A 16,687-nucleotide genomic window follows, 5' to 3' on the forward strand; every position below is an offset into this window, starting at 1 on the left:
GTGAAAGATCTAGACAAATCCTTCACCCACTGTGGGTAAAAGAGCCTGTTAATACCTTAATGCAGCTGAGATCAGACTCGAACAAATCTAACAAACGAACACAGCAAAAGCATCGACTGAGAGGTAGTACATAGAAACTGAATTTATAATTACTGGAGTGACGAAACGTCGTGAGTGACAGCTGAGATTCCTTCAGCTGGTGATTGATGGTTGCTTGTGCAGCAGCTCCAGCACAAGCTCAGCCTCGGATGGGTCGGGATTAGGATGAGATCAATTCATGATATCTCTGCCTTCTCTGCATGAAAACACACTGCATTTGAATTTTTACCCCTGTAGAGTTCCTGTAGGAACCTGGTAAAAGGAACTGTAACATTCATGCTCTGCAATAAAAAATACATCACCTAAAAGCCCTAAAATGTCTACCATGTGGCGTTGAAGTTGTCCTCGCCATAACTGACCCCAGACCATCATGGATGTCCTTTTTTGAACCGTGTGCTGGACAAGCCTTGAGGGGCATTTTTTCATTTCTTGATTGTGATTGTCGAAGGAATTGTCGAAACACTTTCTCGATTTTGACTGTGTAAGAATCTTACCTCCAGATCCGGTTTGTGTTTGTTCTCACTTAAGAGGTGACGGGTGCATGTCGAGACCGTAGCACCAAGTAAAAACTGTTGTACTTAGAGCCATCCACTTGATGATAACATCACCCCAACCACATGCAGGTTAATGGCAGGAGCAATGAGCCACATGACACATGATCATTTGGACATGCATTCAAATCAAATCAAATCAGTCTTTATTTATATAGCGTCTGTTACAATCAAAATTGTTTCTGGGCGCGTTAAGACCTGCTTCCTCCCAAAAAAAACAGGCAAAATACATTTCCTCTGCTGGGCTTCATCCATATTCTACTAATTTCTACTGTACTTTAATGAATCTATCACTTTTTGGCAGTTATAGTTGGGTATGTTCTCACTCTGTACCTTTGCCTTTAACTGACGGTGTCTCTCTCTCTTTCTCTCTCTATCTCACACAGACACACACACACATATACACATTTACACATAGACACACTTTCGCCTCCATTGTCTAGATGCCAGGTTGACGTGGAACCAGCAGCCTTCTATTACTGTAAATTTAGCATCAGAAGCTTCTCAGCTGCTCCTTTCCAGAACCTGAACCCTCCTATTCCATCCACAGTATTTCATCCATCTCCTTCTCTAGGGTCACGGCTGACAAACACACACACACACACACACAAACCCCTCCTCTATCCATCCCTTGCACACAAGAATATACAATACTACACACACACATGCCAGGCTCTCATCCCACAGCCAATAAGGACCTGATGAGCTCAAGTATCACTTTAACACCAGGTTTTATTCTCTGTGTGGTGCCTGCAGAGTCTGACAGACCTTCATCCTCATCGCTGGAGGAGCTTCTCTCATTCTGAGGTAAGAGCAGTGCTGGCCGACAGTGCTTGCGTGCGGCAGGAGTGTCAGTGTGGAGAAGATATTCTGCAGGCTTCGACTGTAAAGGAGGTGCCGACATGTTGCACCACATGTCAGGCGTGTGTCGTTTATGTTTGGGATGTTTGAAGGAGTCTGGTTTCCTTTGACCGTCTCTCCTGTGGGTCTGAATCTTACGCTGATTTCAATATTTGACATTAGTTGAATGTGGACTCCTACATTTTTACCTGTAGCTTTCTGTTATATGAATAATAATCTGTTTTATAGGGAAGATAAGGTCAAATTTAAGATAAGGTCAAATTTAAATGTAATTTTAGGCTTTACTACCTTTGTAGTTGTATTATTCAAATACCTGATGGATTGGTGGTTGTTACCAGTCAGAACAATAGAAGAGTGACTAAAGATTGGTGATTAGATTGAAGAGATTCATGGAATATGACACATTTCTGCCATGGGACTATTTGTCAGTGCTACACACACACACATATATGCAGCTATTTGATCTGAAAAACATGAAGACACTTAAGGAGTCAGCTGATAGGGACGATGCTGTCAGGAGTAAAACAGCGTCTGAGCCACACTTTTAAACAATTCCCTTCTTGCTCCTGAGTGAACCTGTGAAGCAGGATGTTCCCGCCCGTCCTTCTGGTCTCTCTTTTATTTCAGCACAGCGTGTTGGTTTCAGGAAGACCCTGAAACACTGTGCAGCATTCGGTGTGCTCATGCACGAGTAATGAAGTCCACTAAATATACAGCGCGCTGAAGTGTTGGTATGTGCCGTGTAAAACCTGGAAGCCCAGAGGCGAGGCCACTGTCAGCTGAGGGTCCATCAAAGCCCTGTTTCGCTCTGGAAGCTGATGATTGGCCGCCTGAGTGTGGAGGATCCTCCCGTCGGACCCAGCTGGGGATTAAAGCGGCTATTTCAACACCGTTCCTCAGCTGATGGGTGGAAATATGAGCCAAAACTAATCCCCCAAGTCCTCTGCAGCTGTGACCACTGTTAAGTACGAAGGAGTCATCCAAAGACATTTTAAATACATTAAATCAGATCTTTGAATTATAGTGTGAGCAGAGATCCCACATTTGTGCTAACACAGCGGCTCCACCGAGCCTCTGGGCCGGAGTGATGTTGGAAGAAGAGCTGAGCTCAAAGACGCCTGTCAGACCATCTGACGAGTATTTAACATCAATTATGAGTCAGGTCTTTGGTACCTTTTATGAAGTGTGAAAGCCAGCGTGGAATTCTGACCAGCACAAGGAGATCAAAAGGTTTCTGTGAGTTAAGATAGACAGTCTGCAGCAAACTCCTTTCTTAAAAAAAACTCGAATCTTTAAAAAAAAAAAGGTAAAATTAACTTCCACCATACAGCCTTTAAAACCAGCAGCATGAGTGGACACCTGTTGTTCATAAGGTCAACAGAAATGTCCACAGCCACCATTTACCCTTTGGATGGCTGAAGCCTCCAGCAGAACCTGGCTAAGGGTGGGCGGAGCCATCGCTTTGGTGGATGGGTTAGCTGTTCAAAAATGGAAGAAAAATAACTCATAATTGAGTTTTATTCCTGTTTGGCATACGGAGACTTTTTCCCTATTTTTTCCTGCACCGATGTTCGTCATTATCGAAGCAGTTGGACCATCTTGCCCCTGCATGTTTCCCCTGTAAACTCTGATTCTAAATCATCCAACATAGACGTCCACTCATTTCAAATAAGCAGCCTGCCATGTCTCCATGGAAACCATGAGGACGGGAACTGGAGGTTCTGCTCCTGAGTTTCCATTGCTCAGTATTATAATTAGTTTGGAACACATTGACTCAGCTACGGTTCTGCAAACTGAACAAATCCTGAACCAGAATGATCTCGTTTGCGGTCGCCAAGTGTTGCGAAACCTCCACATGGTGTTTTGGCTCATGATGGCTCAAACGCTGTGTTTTGTTTTCTTATTGATTTATCCGCAGATCAACCTTCTATGTAATTCACTGTTAATTAAACCAGAAATGGAACATGAATCAAGCCCCGATGATCAGGGATGAAAGAATATAACACCTCACACCAGCTGAGGAAACAGTTCTGGACAAGGTGTTACATTCATCCAGGACACTGTGGCTTGTGTGTGTAAACCTGTACAGATACACTTTTCAACAGACTCCCACAATGTGTGAAGACTTTGCCAACTTTGGAGCTCAAATGCAAACACGCAATGAGCAAATCTCCTCCGCACAACAACGCAGACAACACTGGCACCGACACGTGTGGCCGTCGTCGCCGGATTAATTGGTATAGCGATACATTAAGATAACATGTTGAGTATTTATAGAATTACTATAACAAGGCCCAGGCTGGCTCGCTGATTCCAGGCTGAACGCAGTGCTAAGCTTGGCTTCATGGTGGTGTGTGGTGCGTTGGGTATTTCTGCAGCAGGGCAGCTGTCTCTGCAGGGATAAAACGGCGGGATCCCGCAGGGTCTTGCTGCTGTTGTTTCAGTCCCACCAGCTCATCCTCCTCTTTATCTTTTCCATCAGGCACAAAGTCCGCTGTCACCATGTCTGACACCGAGGAAGTGTAAGTGAATCCCGCCTGTTTCATATCATTTCATCAGCTTATGTTTGACTCATTGTTTTATCTTTCACATTTCAGGGATCATCTCGAGGGTAAGTGACAGACATGCGTTTCCTTTTCATTTTGATATGAAATGGCATAAATCCTGACCCGCAGTAGCTCGCCAGTGAGTCAAATGAACAATTACACATTTGGCATCATGAAATGTATTCCTAGTTACCCTAGCATGCATTTGCTTTGACACAAGAACAAAAAGGACAACCAAATAAAAGAAACTAGCTGTTTTCTTTGTATGTCTTTTCATTATGATGCTGAAATCAACCTGTTTTTTTGTTTTTCCCTTCTGTGTTACTGTTAGTTATATTTCTAAATTCCACTATACAATTTGTGTCATGGTCCTTATGCCTTGTTTTTTTTCTCCCCAAACACAAAGAGGAAGAAGGTAAAGGCAACTGAACCGGTCCGATATTTGATATTTCGGACTTTCCTCCTATGCATTAGTTTGCCAGCCGCCTGATATCACTCTTAATTTGAACTGTTTGACACTGACGTGCGCTCACGAGCTAGGATAAATGCTCATCCCCTTGTTACGCCAGTTTCATCAGAGGGGGTTTCTTTTTAAAAAAAAAGATGCGTACATGTGTGTCAAACTCCTCCAGGTTAAGAGTGAGTTTATCTGAGTGATAGTTTTAATCACATGATTGAGAAAAAAGGTTTATTCTCTCTGCATGTGAAACTTGTATACTGTCGTCACATCAGTGCAACCGTCATTGACCTCATTCAAACAATGGCCATTTGGAACAGTTAAGGTGGTAAACTAGCACGGCACACACCACACGGCAAAACATCCCTGAAATAAAGAGCAAACACATCATACATTTAAGGTCCCTTTTATGACACCTGTTCCAAAATCATTTCCTCTTTAATGCATGGGTTTGTTGCCTTAGTTGCGTAAGACTTGTTTGTTTGTTTGCACCAAAGATTTTGCAGGACACCTGAGATCGGCCTGCACAACACTGATACAGAACACCTGCTCTTCCAGTAGTTTTCCACCTTAAAGTTTCAACATGGGTTCTGAATGAAAGGTCAACTGACTTCCTCTCACCATCATGTGTTTTTTTTCTCTCTCCAGCAGCTCTGTCCATCGCTCACCCATCCATCCACTCATTCTAAAGTAATGTCTCTCACTTTTGGTTTCTAATGGCTCTGTCATGTCTGTGGTCTTCATTAACGGCCTTCTCCAACACACACGGCGGTTTGGTGCATGACGCGTGCCCGTAGACCAGGAGGAGGTAGTAGAAGTAGAAGTAGCCCCTGAGGCGGAGTCCCAGGTAGAAGCAGAGCCAGAGGTAGAGCCTGAACCAGAGCCAGAGCCAGAAGCAGAACCAGAAGCAGAGCCAGAACCTGAGCCAGAGCCAGAACCAGAGCCGGTGCGGCCGGTGGTTCATGAGGAGGAAGGTAGGTGGCACGGCCAGTCCGTTCACCTTTCTTCTGCAGGTCCTCCCAAGGCAGAGATAGACATCAACATCCAACCAGCCAGACCGCTGGCGTTTACAGCACTGAACAATCTGTAAAGTTCTCACACTCTCTAACTGCCTCCAATTCAGGTTATTCGGATGACTCGCTGAGTCATTGAATACGGTCCAAAAATTGATGTATAATTGGGTCTGTTGGCTTAAAAACACAAACATAAAATGAATCTAGAAAATACATATATCAAATGTAAAATAAGATTTAAATTCCCATTTCAAACATTAGTAGATATCCAAGTAAAAAGGGGCTCTTTTAAATGAATCTATCGTGTTAGTTTTCCCAGTCCTGTATAATTTATCTTTTAATTTTATTTCCACAAAATTTAGATTGAAGGCAAATTGAACAGAGCTGCAAATCCCATATTAATAACATCAAATTATTATTATTATTAGGACATGATATATAAATATAAATGCACATATCTCGAGTATAAGACTTATTTCAAGATCACCTCACACTGAAAGTACATTTATGCTGATTGTTACATGCCTTAATCTCACACAAGTTCTTCAAAATGGAAAAAATAGTCAATTTTTAGAATAAAGGTCTCCTCTTATGTCCCCATCAAAGTTAAATAAAAGCAAAAGTTGAAAACTGTTTGAGAGGAGCTGATCTGAACTGTGAGGAGAGGTGAGTCTGACCTCACATCATCCTGGAGATCAAGATTAAGATCAGGACTGCAGAATTAACCCCATCTTGATGTTATCTGCTGATCCTACGCTGCAGAGAATTCCTGGTTCACACTCACGCTCGACCACCGGATAATCCCCTACGGGATCATTCCGCACACTTCCTGATCGTCAGGCATCCGGTAGATTTTGCTGTGAATCAACAATCACACGTGTTTTCTGGATGGCATGACACCGCCTGCGTGTGGCACCATCACCCGGTGTTAGCGGACATCAACCACAACACAGTGTTTCCAGCATTATCGCTGTATCTGTATGTATGTATATATATATGTACATTATATGTGCTGCATATAAATGTCGAAAGGGAAAAGAAGAAAATGCTGCTGCCTTTTACATGAAGAAATTATTCACTGTCATCCCCAACCATTCATGGTTTTATCATTTTTGGCTGCATCTTGCATGTCTGTGAATTGGAGTCAAACCTATATGCCGTCCCAGAGAGGATGATGGGTAATTTCAGTCATGTGAAAGCTGTTTCTTTGCCTCTTTCAGTCCATATTGAGCTTCATTCTCTATGTGTATAGACAAAGAGTAGCAGGACCTGCAAACTGCTCTGAAACATTTCCATTGGGGCGTTTGTGATTGGAAAACAAAATTGATCCTGTTCGATGTTGAACGCTGTTGTTGACAATCTGATCGAAGCAAACTAAGTCGTACACGGAGTCGCTGCAGAGGTCCCAGGTTCCAGTGTAAACTCACTGACCTCATGCTGACTGCAGGCCTATTTTAAAGTCATTATTGGGAAAATAAGGCCAGCTGGTCGTCCATTTCTGCTGGTAGCGGTGAGAAAATGGTTGCAGATGCGACCTGGCACTTCAGCAACGACTCTTTGTAGAACACAACTCCCCCCAATCTGGTAAATGTGCTGCCTCAGCTGTGCTCCGTAAAGGACAGGACCAGGCGTCCCAGTCCTTCCACTAATGATTTCTGTTCTGCTCTTGCTTTGGACGCTTGCTGCATGCAGAGGCCTATGAAGAGGAAGGTACGTTGATCTGATTTCTTTTCCTCTGACCTGGTTTCTCTGTGTGTTTTTGTTTGTTTCGCTGCTCTCTGGAGGGAGAGGCAGACTTCCATGCGTTAGCTTTAAGTCTCGGGCTGAGACAGAATCGAGAAATGCGGCGTCGTGGCTGCAGACCCCCCTGCTCATCTCTGCTTCTTCTCTTTTTTTTTTGCATGAACGCGCCCTGCCAGCTGACGAGGGAGATCAAGATGGTAGTTTGTATTTCCTGCCGAGTCGCTGTCGCTTTGCCTGCATTTCCCTCCCGTTTTATGTTTTTAGTGTGAGGGTCCCATAAAATAAAAGCATTTTTCTTAAAAAATCTAATCACACTATTGGTAATCTGCTGTTAAAAATCCTACTGAAAGTTTCCTCCTCGTACATGGATTAACAGCAATTCCACCCTGAAACCTGCTTTAAAAAGTGTGCGATGAAGTTTTACTGAAAATGATTAGGTTGATTAGAATAACTGATATCACACCGCCGACTGCTGCTGAGTCAAACTCCTCCTGTTATACCTTTAGGTTTTCACACTAATGTACAGTAATTAACCAGCAGACAGTTGGGATAACAGTCGGTACTTACAGCACTACAGTGAGTGGTTAACCCTGGAATCATAAACAGTCTTGGTGGAGGTGTGACACATCCTGCAGCCCCCTGAAGTAAACCTTTCCACGTGGAAACCCTGCCCCTCCCCCAATTAACCTACAGAGTCTCTGTCAATTTGGCCTCCGCCGATTGGAGCCTCTAACGGTCTTTTCTCTATTCTTTGTGCTGTTTCATGGATGCTGAAAACAGAAGAAAAGCCAAAGTTCAAGTGAGGGCTTCATTTGTTTTCTGATTTTTATTTGACATTTCTGGCAGCTCTATATTGACTTTTCTGATCACCAGGCCATCGGCTCCCAAGATCCCAGAGGGTGAGAAAGTGGACTTTGATGTAAGTTGAATCACGACCTCGAACCATGAATGAAAGTGTGGTTTATGAATTTTCTGCCTCATGTCTGGTACAATGGCAGAAGAAATGATGATGCTCGAACCACCTTAGCATAAAAAACATCTCTGTGTCTCATTGTGACAGGACATCCAGAAGAAACGCCAAAACAAAGACCTGGTTGAGCTGCAGTCCCTGATCGATGCTCACTTTGAGTGCCGGAAGAAGGAGGAAGAAGAGCTCATTGCACTCAAAGAACGAATTGTGAGATTTTAGCCATCATAAAATCCAACTTTCACTTGGTCTACTTTCAGTTTACTTTTGGGGCACATTTTACACTTTTCCCAACACCCTAAACTGATCACCAAAAATGTTCAGACATGTCAGTTTTACCTCCTCTATTCATCTCTGTGTTTGGTTTTCAGGAGAAACGTCGGGCTGAAAGAGCCGAACAGCAGAGGATTCGTGCTGAGAAGGACAAGGAGCGACAGGCCAGACGTGAGGTATGACTCCCCAGCACGGGTAAAACCACAAAGGACAGGTTGTGAATCAATTTAGTTTTATGTTGGAAGTTAGGTTATTTACACATTATGGCGAGTATCATGGAAGGTGAGTTGTTATGTATCTACAAGCGTCCTATATAATGCTGCAAGTGTATTTGTATTTGATGAATTTATCTAAAATGTGCTTTGATATTTGGCTTTTTCAGTGTTTACTGTTTTTTCGTCAAGAATATTTGTGGTTAATTTAAACGTGAGACGCCACAATCTGCCACGCCTCTGTCCTGTGCTAGTGGGTGTGGCACAGAGTGGAGCTGCGCTCAACGTACTACAAAAAAAAATAAAAAAAACCCTTTTCATTATTTATATCAAATAACCCAAATTGTCTTCTTAAATATCTTTGGATATTAATATCTTTTAATGTCGTGTACACATATTCGCGCTTTTAATCTGTACGTGTGGATTCTAACTTTTTCAACTGACAATTGTGTATCTAAATTATATATGATTATTTTTCTAATCTTTTCACACCCACTGCAATCATTTACAGCACTGCATATTTTAATTAGATATTGTTTCATTTCGTAGTTTTGGGGGGGCAGGACCAGTGATTATTTACCGCTGAAATCATTGAAATCAGCAGTCACAAAAGAACAATGGTTACAAATTCAGGTCTTACAAAGTTTTCTGACCTGTCACTTTTCATTTCCAGGCTGAGAGGCTGAGAAAGGAGGAGGCTGACGCCCACAGGAAGGCTGAGGATGAAGCCAAGAAGAAGATCGCGCTCAGCAACATGGGCTCGGGCTACAGCAGCATCCTGCAGAGGGTCAATTTTCAATTGTTTTGTCTTGCAGCCCGGTACGAGTTTGTGGAAACACAAAAATATAATTATGATTTTGGTTATATGCTTTAGGCTGAACAGAAGAGAGGCAAGAGGATGACTGAAAGAGAAAAGAAAAAGAAGATTATGGCCGACAGGGTCAAACCCCTGGAAGTTGAACACTTAAGTGACGACAAACTCAGGTAAAAAATCGATAAATCTTGAAGATACAACTGAAGTGCATGTAAACTTTGGGAGAATTAATGCAAAAGTGAAAATTCACTCAGTCTAATCAGCACTAATGTAAACTGTTGCTTTGTCACTGCTGGTTTAAGATTTGGTTGATGGTTTGTGTTTGTCCAGGGAGACAGCACAAGAGCTGTGGCAGGTGCTTTTAAACCTGGAGGAGATCAAATTCGACCACTGCGAGAAGCTCAAAAGACAAAGATATGAGGTCAGCGAGGAGAAAAGAGATTATTTAGCTTTAAGATTATTTAGCTTTAAGATTCAACGCAATATGTATATATACTTTTAGGTGATTTCTCTCAGAAACCGCATCGATGAGCTGCAGAAACAGTAAGTAGGCCTGCACCAAAACCAAGCAGAGAAATAGCACATATATTTGAAACAGTAACTTAGCAAAACATAAATCCTAAAGAATGCTAATGAGCTCACATAGTTTAGAGAATATGTAGTTTATTTCGATGGCAATCACGATGGTTAATATCGTTTATTTAATATGTACAGTATATGCTTTTTTTTTATTTATTTATTTATTTATATTTAAAATGTAAAACCGTGAGTGACCACTAGAGGGAGATGTATCTCTAAAACACGGTCGTTTGCCTCGAATTGGTTTAACCAAGAGACATCGTACAGATGTGACAGATGTGGTGTTGCTATTTGCGCTTTGCAGCAGCAAGAAAGGAGCCGCCGCCCGCCGCAGAAAGTAAGAAAGCTCCGGGGGACAATCACGCCGAACTGGAGGCGCGTCCCCTCTGTCACAGCAGCGGTTCAGGGACCGCTGGCCCCCTCGGGACAGAGGCCCCCGGCATCAGTCTCCTGGCCTGTGTCTGCGTCAGTCACGTGGTTTTAAAGGGAAAAAGCCAACTTCTGTTTGTGTAATAAAACCTGATGATTAAAAAATAAACGCCTTAATTATTCATCTGTGCAGCCTTCGGTGTGTGTCAGTTTGATCTTTGAGTTTTAATCAACAAATGTTTAACAAAAAAAATAAGTTCCACTGTTTTGAAACCTGTGGTAACGATTTATGTGGGTTAAGGTTTTCATTTCAGGGTGTTTGCAGCGTCATGTTACGGTAAATATGTGATGAGTCAAGACGACTGGTGATACTCATCTGCAGCTCTGATGTGTCCCCGTCGTGTTATTTTAGACATATTAATTGTTATTAATTATTGCGATATCAATTGTTTTAAAAGATCCATTATTTCCACAAAGACAGTCAAATGACGAGTTAATCAAGCTCCAGGCGCTTCACTGATGAGTTATTTAGAGATGTTTAATGGAATATGCTTTTGATGTCGCTTGACAGTTTTATTTTAGATGGTTTGCTATTTCGAAAAGCGTTCTTGTTTATTTTTTACCGATCTAAAGCGGACAGATGAAGTCATAATTTTCCATAAGCTGTTTTTGCAACCTCCAGCTCAGTTTGTTTCCCTTAAACTCATTATTTGATTTTGTAAAACGCAACGAGACGTTACAAATGGAGCTTGTGGATTTAAAACGCTCATTTGCTGACGCGTCCTTCCCAAAATATTCCATGCCGGTATTCCCACCCCCCTCCCGCACCTGTTAAACCCAACCACAGGGTTATTCCTACCCACAATCCTGTGCGCAGGACTGGGGCAACGGGGTCAAACGTCAACATATTATAGCAGAGTCGTGTTTCAACCAAAGTACTGTAACTGTGCGTCATCTGAACACTGTAAACCTGATCGTTTCAGATTAAACTGAAAATGAATGATAAAGTAATGATAAATCGCAGGTTTGAATTCAGGTCATGATATAAATATTCATTTATTAAAATAGCATTCACTCATTAAATACAAACACATAGCACAACAATCCCAGCATCCTTTGCGTCTGCGTGCACCCACGAGACAGTTTGTTCTTTTTTGGTGTAGAAAATGGTCCTCGGTTATCGTCTCTGTGAGGAAGCTGGACTCGGGCTCCATCTTTTATCAGTTCTTATGGAAAAAGTCAGTTCAGAGCGGCTCGTAGATCCCTGCAGGGCTGCTCTGAGGTGATCCGGGTCCCCTTGGAACCACGCTGTCCCCCACAGGGGCCACCACTGTCGGGTCCGTGCTGATCCGCTCCACGATGCTGGACAGACATTCCAAACTGGAAACCAGACACTGTTTACTGCTGGAATCTGATATGAAAAAGGGAGAAATTTAGACATTTAAAATAACAGTTTTGGGATTTATTTGAAAGTTTATTGCTAATAAAATTTGTTTTAAACTAAATGATGTTTTTTACTGATCATTAGTGACAGATCCGACAGGATTAAAATAATGATTAGCAAATTGGCCATTTTCATTCAAATACTCAAGTTAATCATTTTTTAAGTTAAACTTTTGTTAAGATTTAGTTAAATTTCAGTTTTAAGTATCAGCTTCAATTTCACCTCTAATAAATTTATCAAATATTCCAGCATCAGCGTGTTTTTACGGCACAAATCCATCCGATTACATAAGAGGAGAAACTGAAACTGACCGCCTGTTGTCTGGATGTTTTTCCTTGATCTGTTGTTCTTTGCGTTTGACGTCACACACGGAGAAACATAATCCATCTGAGGGAAATAAAACAATGTTTAGATCACAATCAGGAGAAAAAAACATGGCGTTGATGACATGGGACGATCAATTGCTCTGAAAACTGAACCGTTTCTTTTATAAGTTACAGTCTAGACACTCAAACATATCAAACTGAATTAAATTTCCGATGACACTGACCCAAACATAAACTGTGCGTCAGATTCTCACTAAATAACTGTTCAACGCGTGTCTTCAGTGTTACTGAAGCATCAGCATCAGTCACTGTTGATGGTCTGACAGTCAGATATGTTACGTTTCTCCATCATCGAGATTGTGTTGAATCACTACAGCCCAAAATAAAGATCTCCCTCACATTCCAACCCTCTGAGAGCTCAGCTGTTCCCGGACTCACCGCGCCATCCGAGCAGTTGGATTGTGGACTGGAGGCCTCTGAATCTGCACCGTAGGGCTCCAGCGGTGGGTAGAAGCTCTGGTCTTGACCCGAAGTCCTCAGCAGGGCCTGCAGGGACTCGATGTAGCTGATGGCGTTGCGCAGGATCTCCACCTTGGCGAGCCTCTGGTTGGGGTTGGAGGCGGTGCAGCGCTTTAGCGTCTCAAAGGCGTCGTTGACTTTGCTCAGTCGTCGCCGCTCCCGCATGGTCGCCGCCTTCCGCCGGTCCGCGTGGGTCGTCTTCCTTTTACAGGCTTTGCAGGCCCAGAGCAGGCATCGGCCGGCCTGGTGGAGGCCCCCTGGTGCCCTCACGTGCTCTTCCACCACCGTCTCCTCCTCCAGCTCCTCCTCTGCGCTGGGGACGTGGTGATGGAGGTGCTGGTGGCCTTCTGGTTTCAGCAGTAGGCGAGAGTCCAGGTCATCGAAGAAGTTCAGGTCCCCACTGCTGAAGCAGGGGTCATCGTAGAGGTCGTCGGCCGAGAGAGGGAAAACCAGCTCGGACAGATCCATTGGATGAAGAAGGGGTGTGGAAGAGGAGGTGAGGTCCCTGGAAACTTCCTGTGCTTGTAGCACGTCCAGAAACTCCTGCCAGTCAGTTTTTACAAAGAGGACAACAATAAGAACAAAAGTTCTAAAACTCGGAAATGTGACGTTTCAGCTGATCAGAAGGAAATTTTAAAAGTGTTGGGGGAGCTTTTAAAGGGACAGTCTATGAAACTGCAGCTCCTCTCAAGCTTTATAAAGAATACGGAGTGTGGGCGGGGCCAAGATCTGAGGAGCCAATGATCAGAGGGGTGTGTGTGTGTGTGCATGTGTGGTGTGTGTGCGTGTGTCTGAGTGTGCGGTGTGTGTGTGTGTGTGTGTCTGAGTGTGTGTGTGTGTGTGTGTGTGTGTGTGTGTGTGTGTGTGTGTGTGTGTGTGTGTGTTGGCTGGGTCACTGAGGTGAAACTCAAAATGAAAGCAATAAAAAAGCAATTTAGCAACCTTTAAAATCATTTAACCTGTAAAACACAAATGCTGCAAGTTAATACAACTTCAAACAAACACTCTCTCACACACACACACACAAACACACGCAAACACATTCACGTACATACACACACTATTCATTTTTTTTTAATTTTCCAAGTTTTGTAATTGTTTCTATTGTTTTTCTCCATAATAAATTCCACATTTTAAAAATAGTTAAATTCTACTTTAATATTAGCGTAGAAACATTCAGTCTTTCTTTTTCATTTAAAATACATAATTATATTAACAATCTTTCACACCACAGTACCAGCCAGTAAAGGAAAAGGCTTTTTATTATGTTTAAATACAATTGTAAGAAGAAATGAACCCCCCAAAATTAATTGCCCATATGACGTTTTCATTTACTTACTTACTTTACTTACTTTCATTTATTTACTTTACATTTTGTCACTTTACAAACAGAAATCAACTTTTTCAGGTGTAACGATTGCGGTTTTTTTACATCTTATACTTTGTAAAAAAAAAAGGTTTCCTGTAATATCTTTATACGTGCTTCAGTTGATGTTTGATTTTAAGGTTTTTTTTAAAATCAGTGAGGTCAAAGTTGAAATGTCAGAAACTGTGGGAGCGTCGACGAGAACGGTGAGTTCTTCAGTCTGACGTCCTGCTGAGCAGCTCGTTATGTCACAGTTGTCACGTCTCTGATGTGAACTGGTCGAAGCTCCGCCCCCACTTGTTTGTTTGTGTGTCTGTGTGTGTCTGTGTGTGGGTGCTTCCTCACAACACATTAACTCTGTGCATATCTACACAGTGTTTTACAATTACATGTGTAAATATGAACTGCATAGTTTCATAATGAAATGAGACCATTAAGCTAAAACATGGTTGTTTGTAACTTAAATAAATCACCATTAAAATGTGCCGGTGGTGGTTGGTGTACAAAATGAAAGCAATGAGGTTGGTGTGACGCGGCGTCGGCCTGCTGTGGCATTGACGGGCATATTTCCACATGTGTTTATCTGTTCACTGAACGTGTTTGCTCTATGTGTGTGTTGTTAACGGGAGTGTTTTCGCAGCCGAAGGGAGCCGCTCGCGTCGTAGCCTGATGGGGCGGCGCTGTGTTAAATTTAGCAGCTCGTGAAATCAAAGACGGGTGGCCTTCTGAGAGCGGGATCATGGTGGACTCCACACCCAGAACCTCTCACATTCAGCCTGAGAGCAGCACAAGCAGAACACGTTCCAATTCTGCTCCGTTAGCAGGTTTTATTACAACTAAACTTAACAGTTCATTAGTTTGTGCTACAAACTCTCCGTAAAACATCCAATCCAACTGCGTTTTGTGTCCACTGCAGGAACGTCGGTTTCATTTTACTTTTGGGTTTCATTTTTCTCATCCTTTCACACATTAAAACAGCCATTACACTCCGCGGTGATGACGGTTTGATTCTGAAGCACGTCAGGTCGGAGTTCTTGCAAAACCTTTACAAGTTCCTGGAGTTCAGAAAGGGTCCCCTTGTTCACACTTGTCCCCACTTTTCTCTATTTCCATGTTCCTGCACAGGTTTTCTCTGTGCTCTACGGCAACTAGTTACAATTGTGTTGGTTGGCGACTGTTCAGCTACCCAGAATATCCTCAGGTCACCCACAATTCCCTGGACAGTTTAGACCCAACTCTGAGGTAGGAGCTAAATTAAGTCCCAGAAAGTGTTTCATATAAATAACATCTAGGTCATCTGGACTTCCATGTGGTTTATTGATGACAAATCAAAGAAGAGGCTTCTTCGGGTCTCATCCAAAATTCCGCTGTTGGATGAGAGGCGAAACATCTTCAAGATACCACATGGAAGATCCAGCTAACCAACGCCAAGCTGGAGAGTTCTTTGACCTGAATGACTGAGAACATTCACGGTCAAGATCCTTCTGGGTTCCTGTAGAGAGAACTCGCTAGTGAAGGGTAACTGGACAGTTGGGTTCACATCTGTGAATATCCAGACGGAGAATGAGGTTCAGCCCGTGAGCGAGCGTGTGGAACATCCAGCAGGAACTGTGGATGACCAGGCTGAACATGACCATGGAACTGGATCCACATCAGCTCTGCGAGCTGCTTGTTTCCACTACTATTTTGAGGAAGTCCAATGATCCTGAGTAATCTGAAAACCAGAATAATCAATAACTGGATCTCGTTCTACAGTGGTGGAACCAACATCTGCAGGGGTCACACTGATTACAGGACCCTAGGTGAACTGAGGCTCCATCTCTCAGCTCTTCACAAAAGAGGTGAGAAAACCAGAAACAAACTCAAATCTGCTGTAAATTATCGGTTCTCACCATCACATCTGCAGCTTGTAATGTTTTCATTCTGGTCAATGTTGACTCATCTTCAACAATCAGTGGTTTATGAGTGATGGTGCCTGGAAACACTCCTCCTGCTCCTCTCCCTCCTCGCGTCAAACCTCAACTTCCTCGTTATCGTTGTAACTGTGAAATCCACGCTCGCCCTCATCTTTTATGTGATCTCTACAGAAGCGCCATGAGTCTGAGCGTAAGTCACCCTCGCCGTATCAGTGACTGGATCAAAAATGTCCCTTTGAAGATGTTACCATAATTCTTCTCCCTTTTAGAACTGACCCATTTGATTGGCTCTCAGGTTTATGAATTATCATCTCCGTTCCTGATCTTCTCCCGTCAGGTGCGGCTGTTGTCCTTTCCCTTCAACACAAACAGACAGTAAATCTTGGTCCCCGTCAGCTGTCAGCGGCATCATCATCAAAGCTCAAATGAGGAAACCATGATGTGCTGTGGGCAGACATGTCCTGAGTCCGGGATGTGGATTCCAGATGGGCTCTCACTGTAACCCCCCCCCTCACTTTTACTGCTCCTGTTAACAGTCAAAGCAAACTGGCCTCGTGTGCTTTATGACTTGTGTTTTCTCACCGTGGTTAACTCGTTTTCCACTATTTCCGAAGATACAAGTCAGGAACACA

General features: G+C 43.0%; 2 protein-coding genes across 9 annotated transcripts; one reads left to right on the forward strand and one right to left on the reverse strand.

The window, feature by feature from the left end:
• Positions 1-1,296: 1,296 nt before the first annotated feature.
• LOC101068925 (troponin T, fast skeletal muscle isoforms-like) lies at positions 1,297-10,671 on the forward strand. Of its 8 annotated transcripts, XM_011609838.2 has the most exons (16): positions 1,297-1,457; positions 3,994-4,033; positions 4,109-4,122; positions 4,464-4,472; positions 5,312-5,488; positions 7,220-7,237; positions 7,447-7,467; positions 8,051-8,069; positions 8,144-8,189; positions 8,331-8,447; positions 8,609-8,686; positions 9,396-9,509; positions 9,597-9,706; positions 9,867-9,957; positions 10,039-10,079; positions 10,420-10,671. In XM_011609838.2, exons 2-16 carry the CDS (start codon positions 4,014-4,016, stop codon positions 10,454-10,456), a joined length of 912 nt encoding a protein of 303 aa, XP_011608140.1. In that variant the 5' UTR covers positions 1,297-1,457; positions 3,994-4,013; the 3' UTR covers positions 10,457-10,671. The 8 variants fall into 8 exon arrangements, with proteins under 8 accessions (XP_011608140.1, XP_003969661.1, XP_011608143.1 ...); XM_003969612.3 differs by lacking the exon at positions 7,447-7,467; XM_011609843.2 differs by lacking the exon at positions 5,312-5,488 and having other exon boundaries at positions 1,300-1,457.
• A 1,057-nt stretch (positions 10,672-11,728) lies between these two features.
• Positions 11,729-13,241, reverse strand: myod2 (myoblast determination protein 2). The gene is given in 3 exon segments (NM_001040062.1): positions 11,729-11,895; positions 12,240-12,315; positions 12,693-13,241. Coding segments are annotated over 3 exon segments (792 nt in total).
• Between the last annotated feature and the right edge of the window lie 3,446 nt (positions 13,242-16,687).

Source organism: Takifugu rubripes, chromosome 13 (genome assembly GCF_901000725.2).
Source record: "Takifugu rubripes chromosome 13, fTakRub1.2, whole genome shotgun sequence".
NCBI lineage: Eukaryota > Metazoa > Chordata > Actinopteri > Tetraodontiformes > Tetraodontidae > Takifugu > Takifugu rubripes.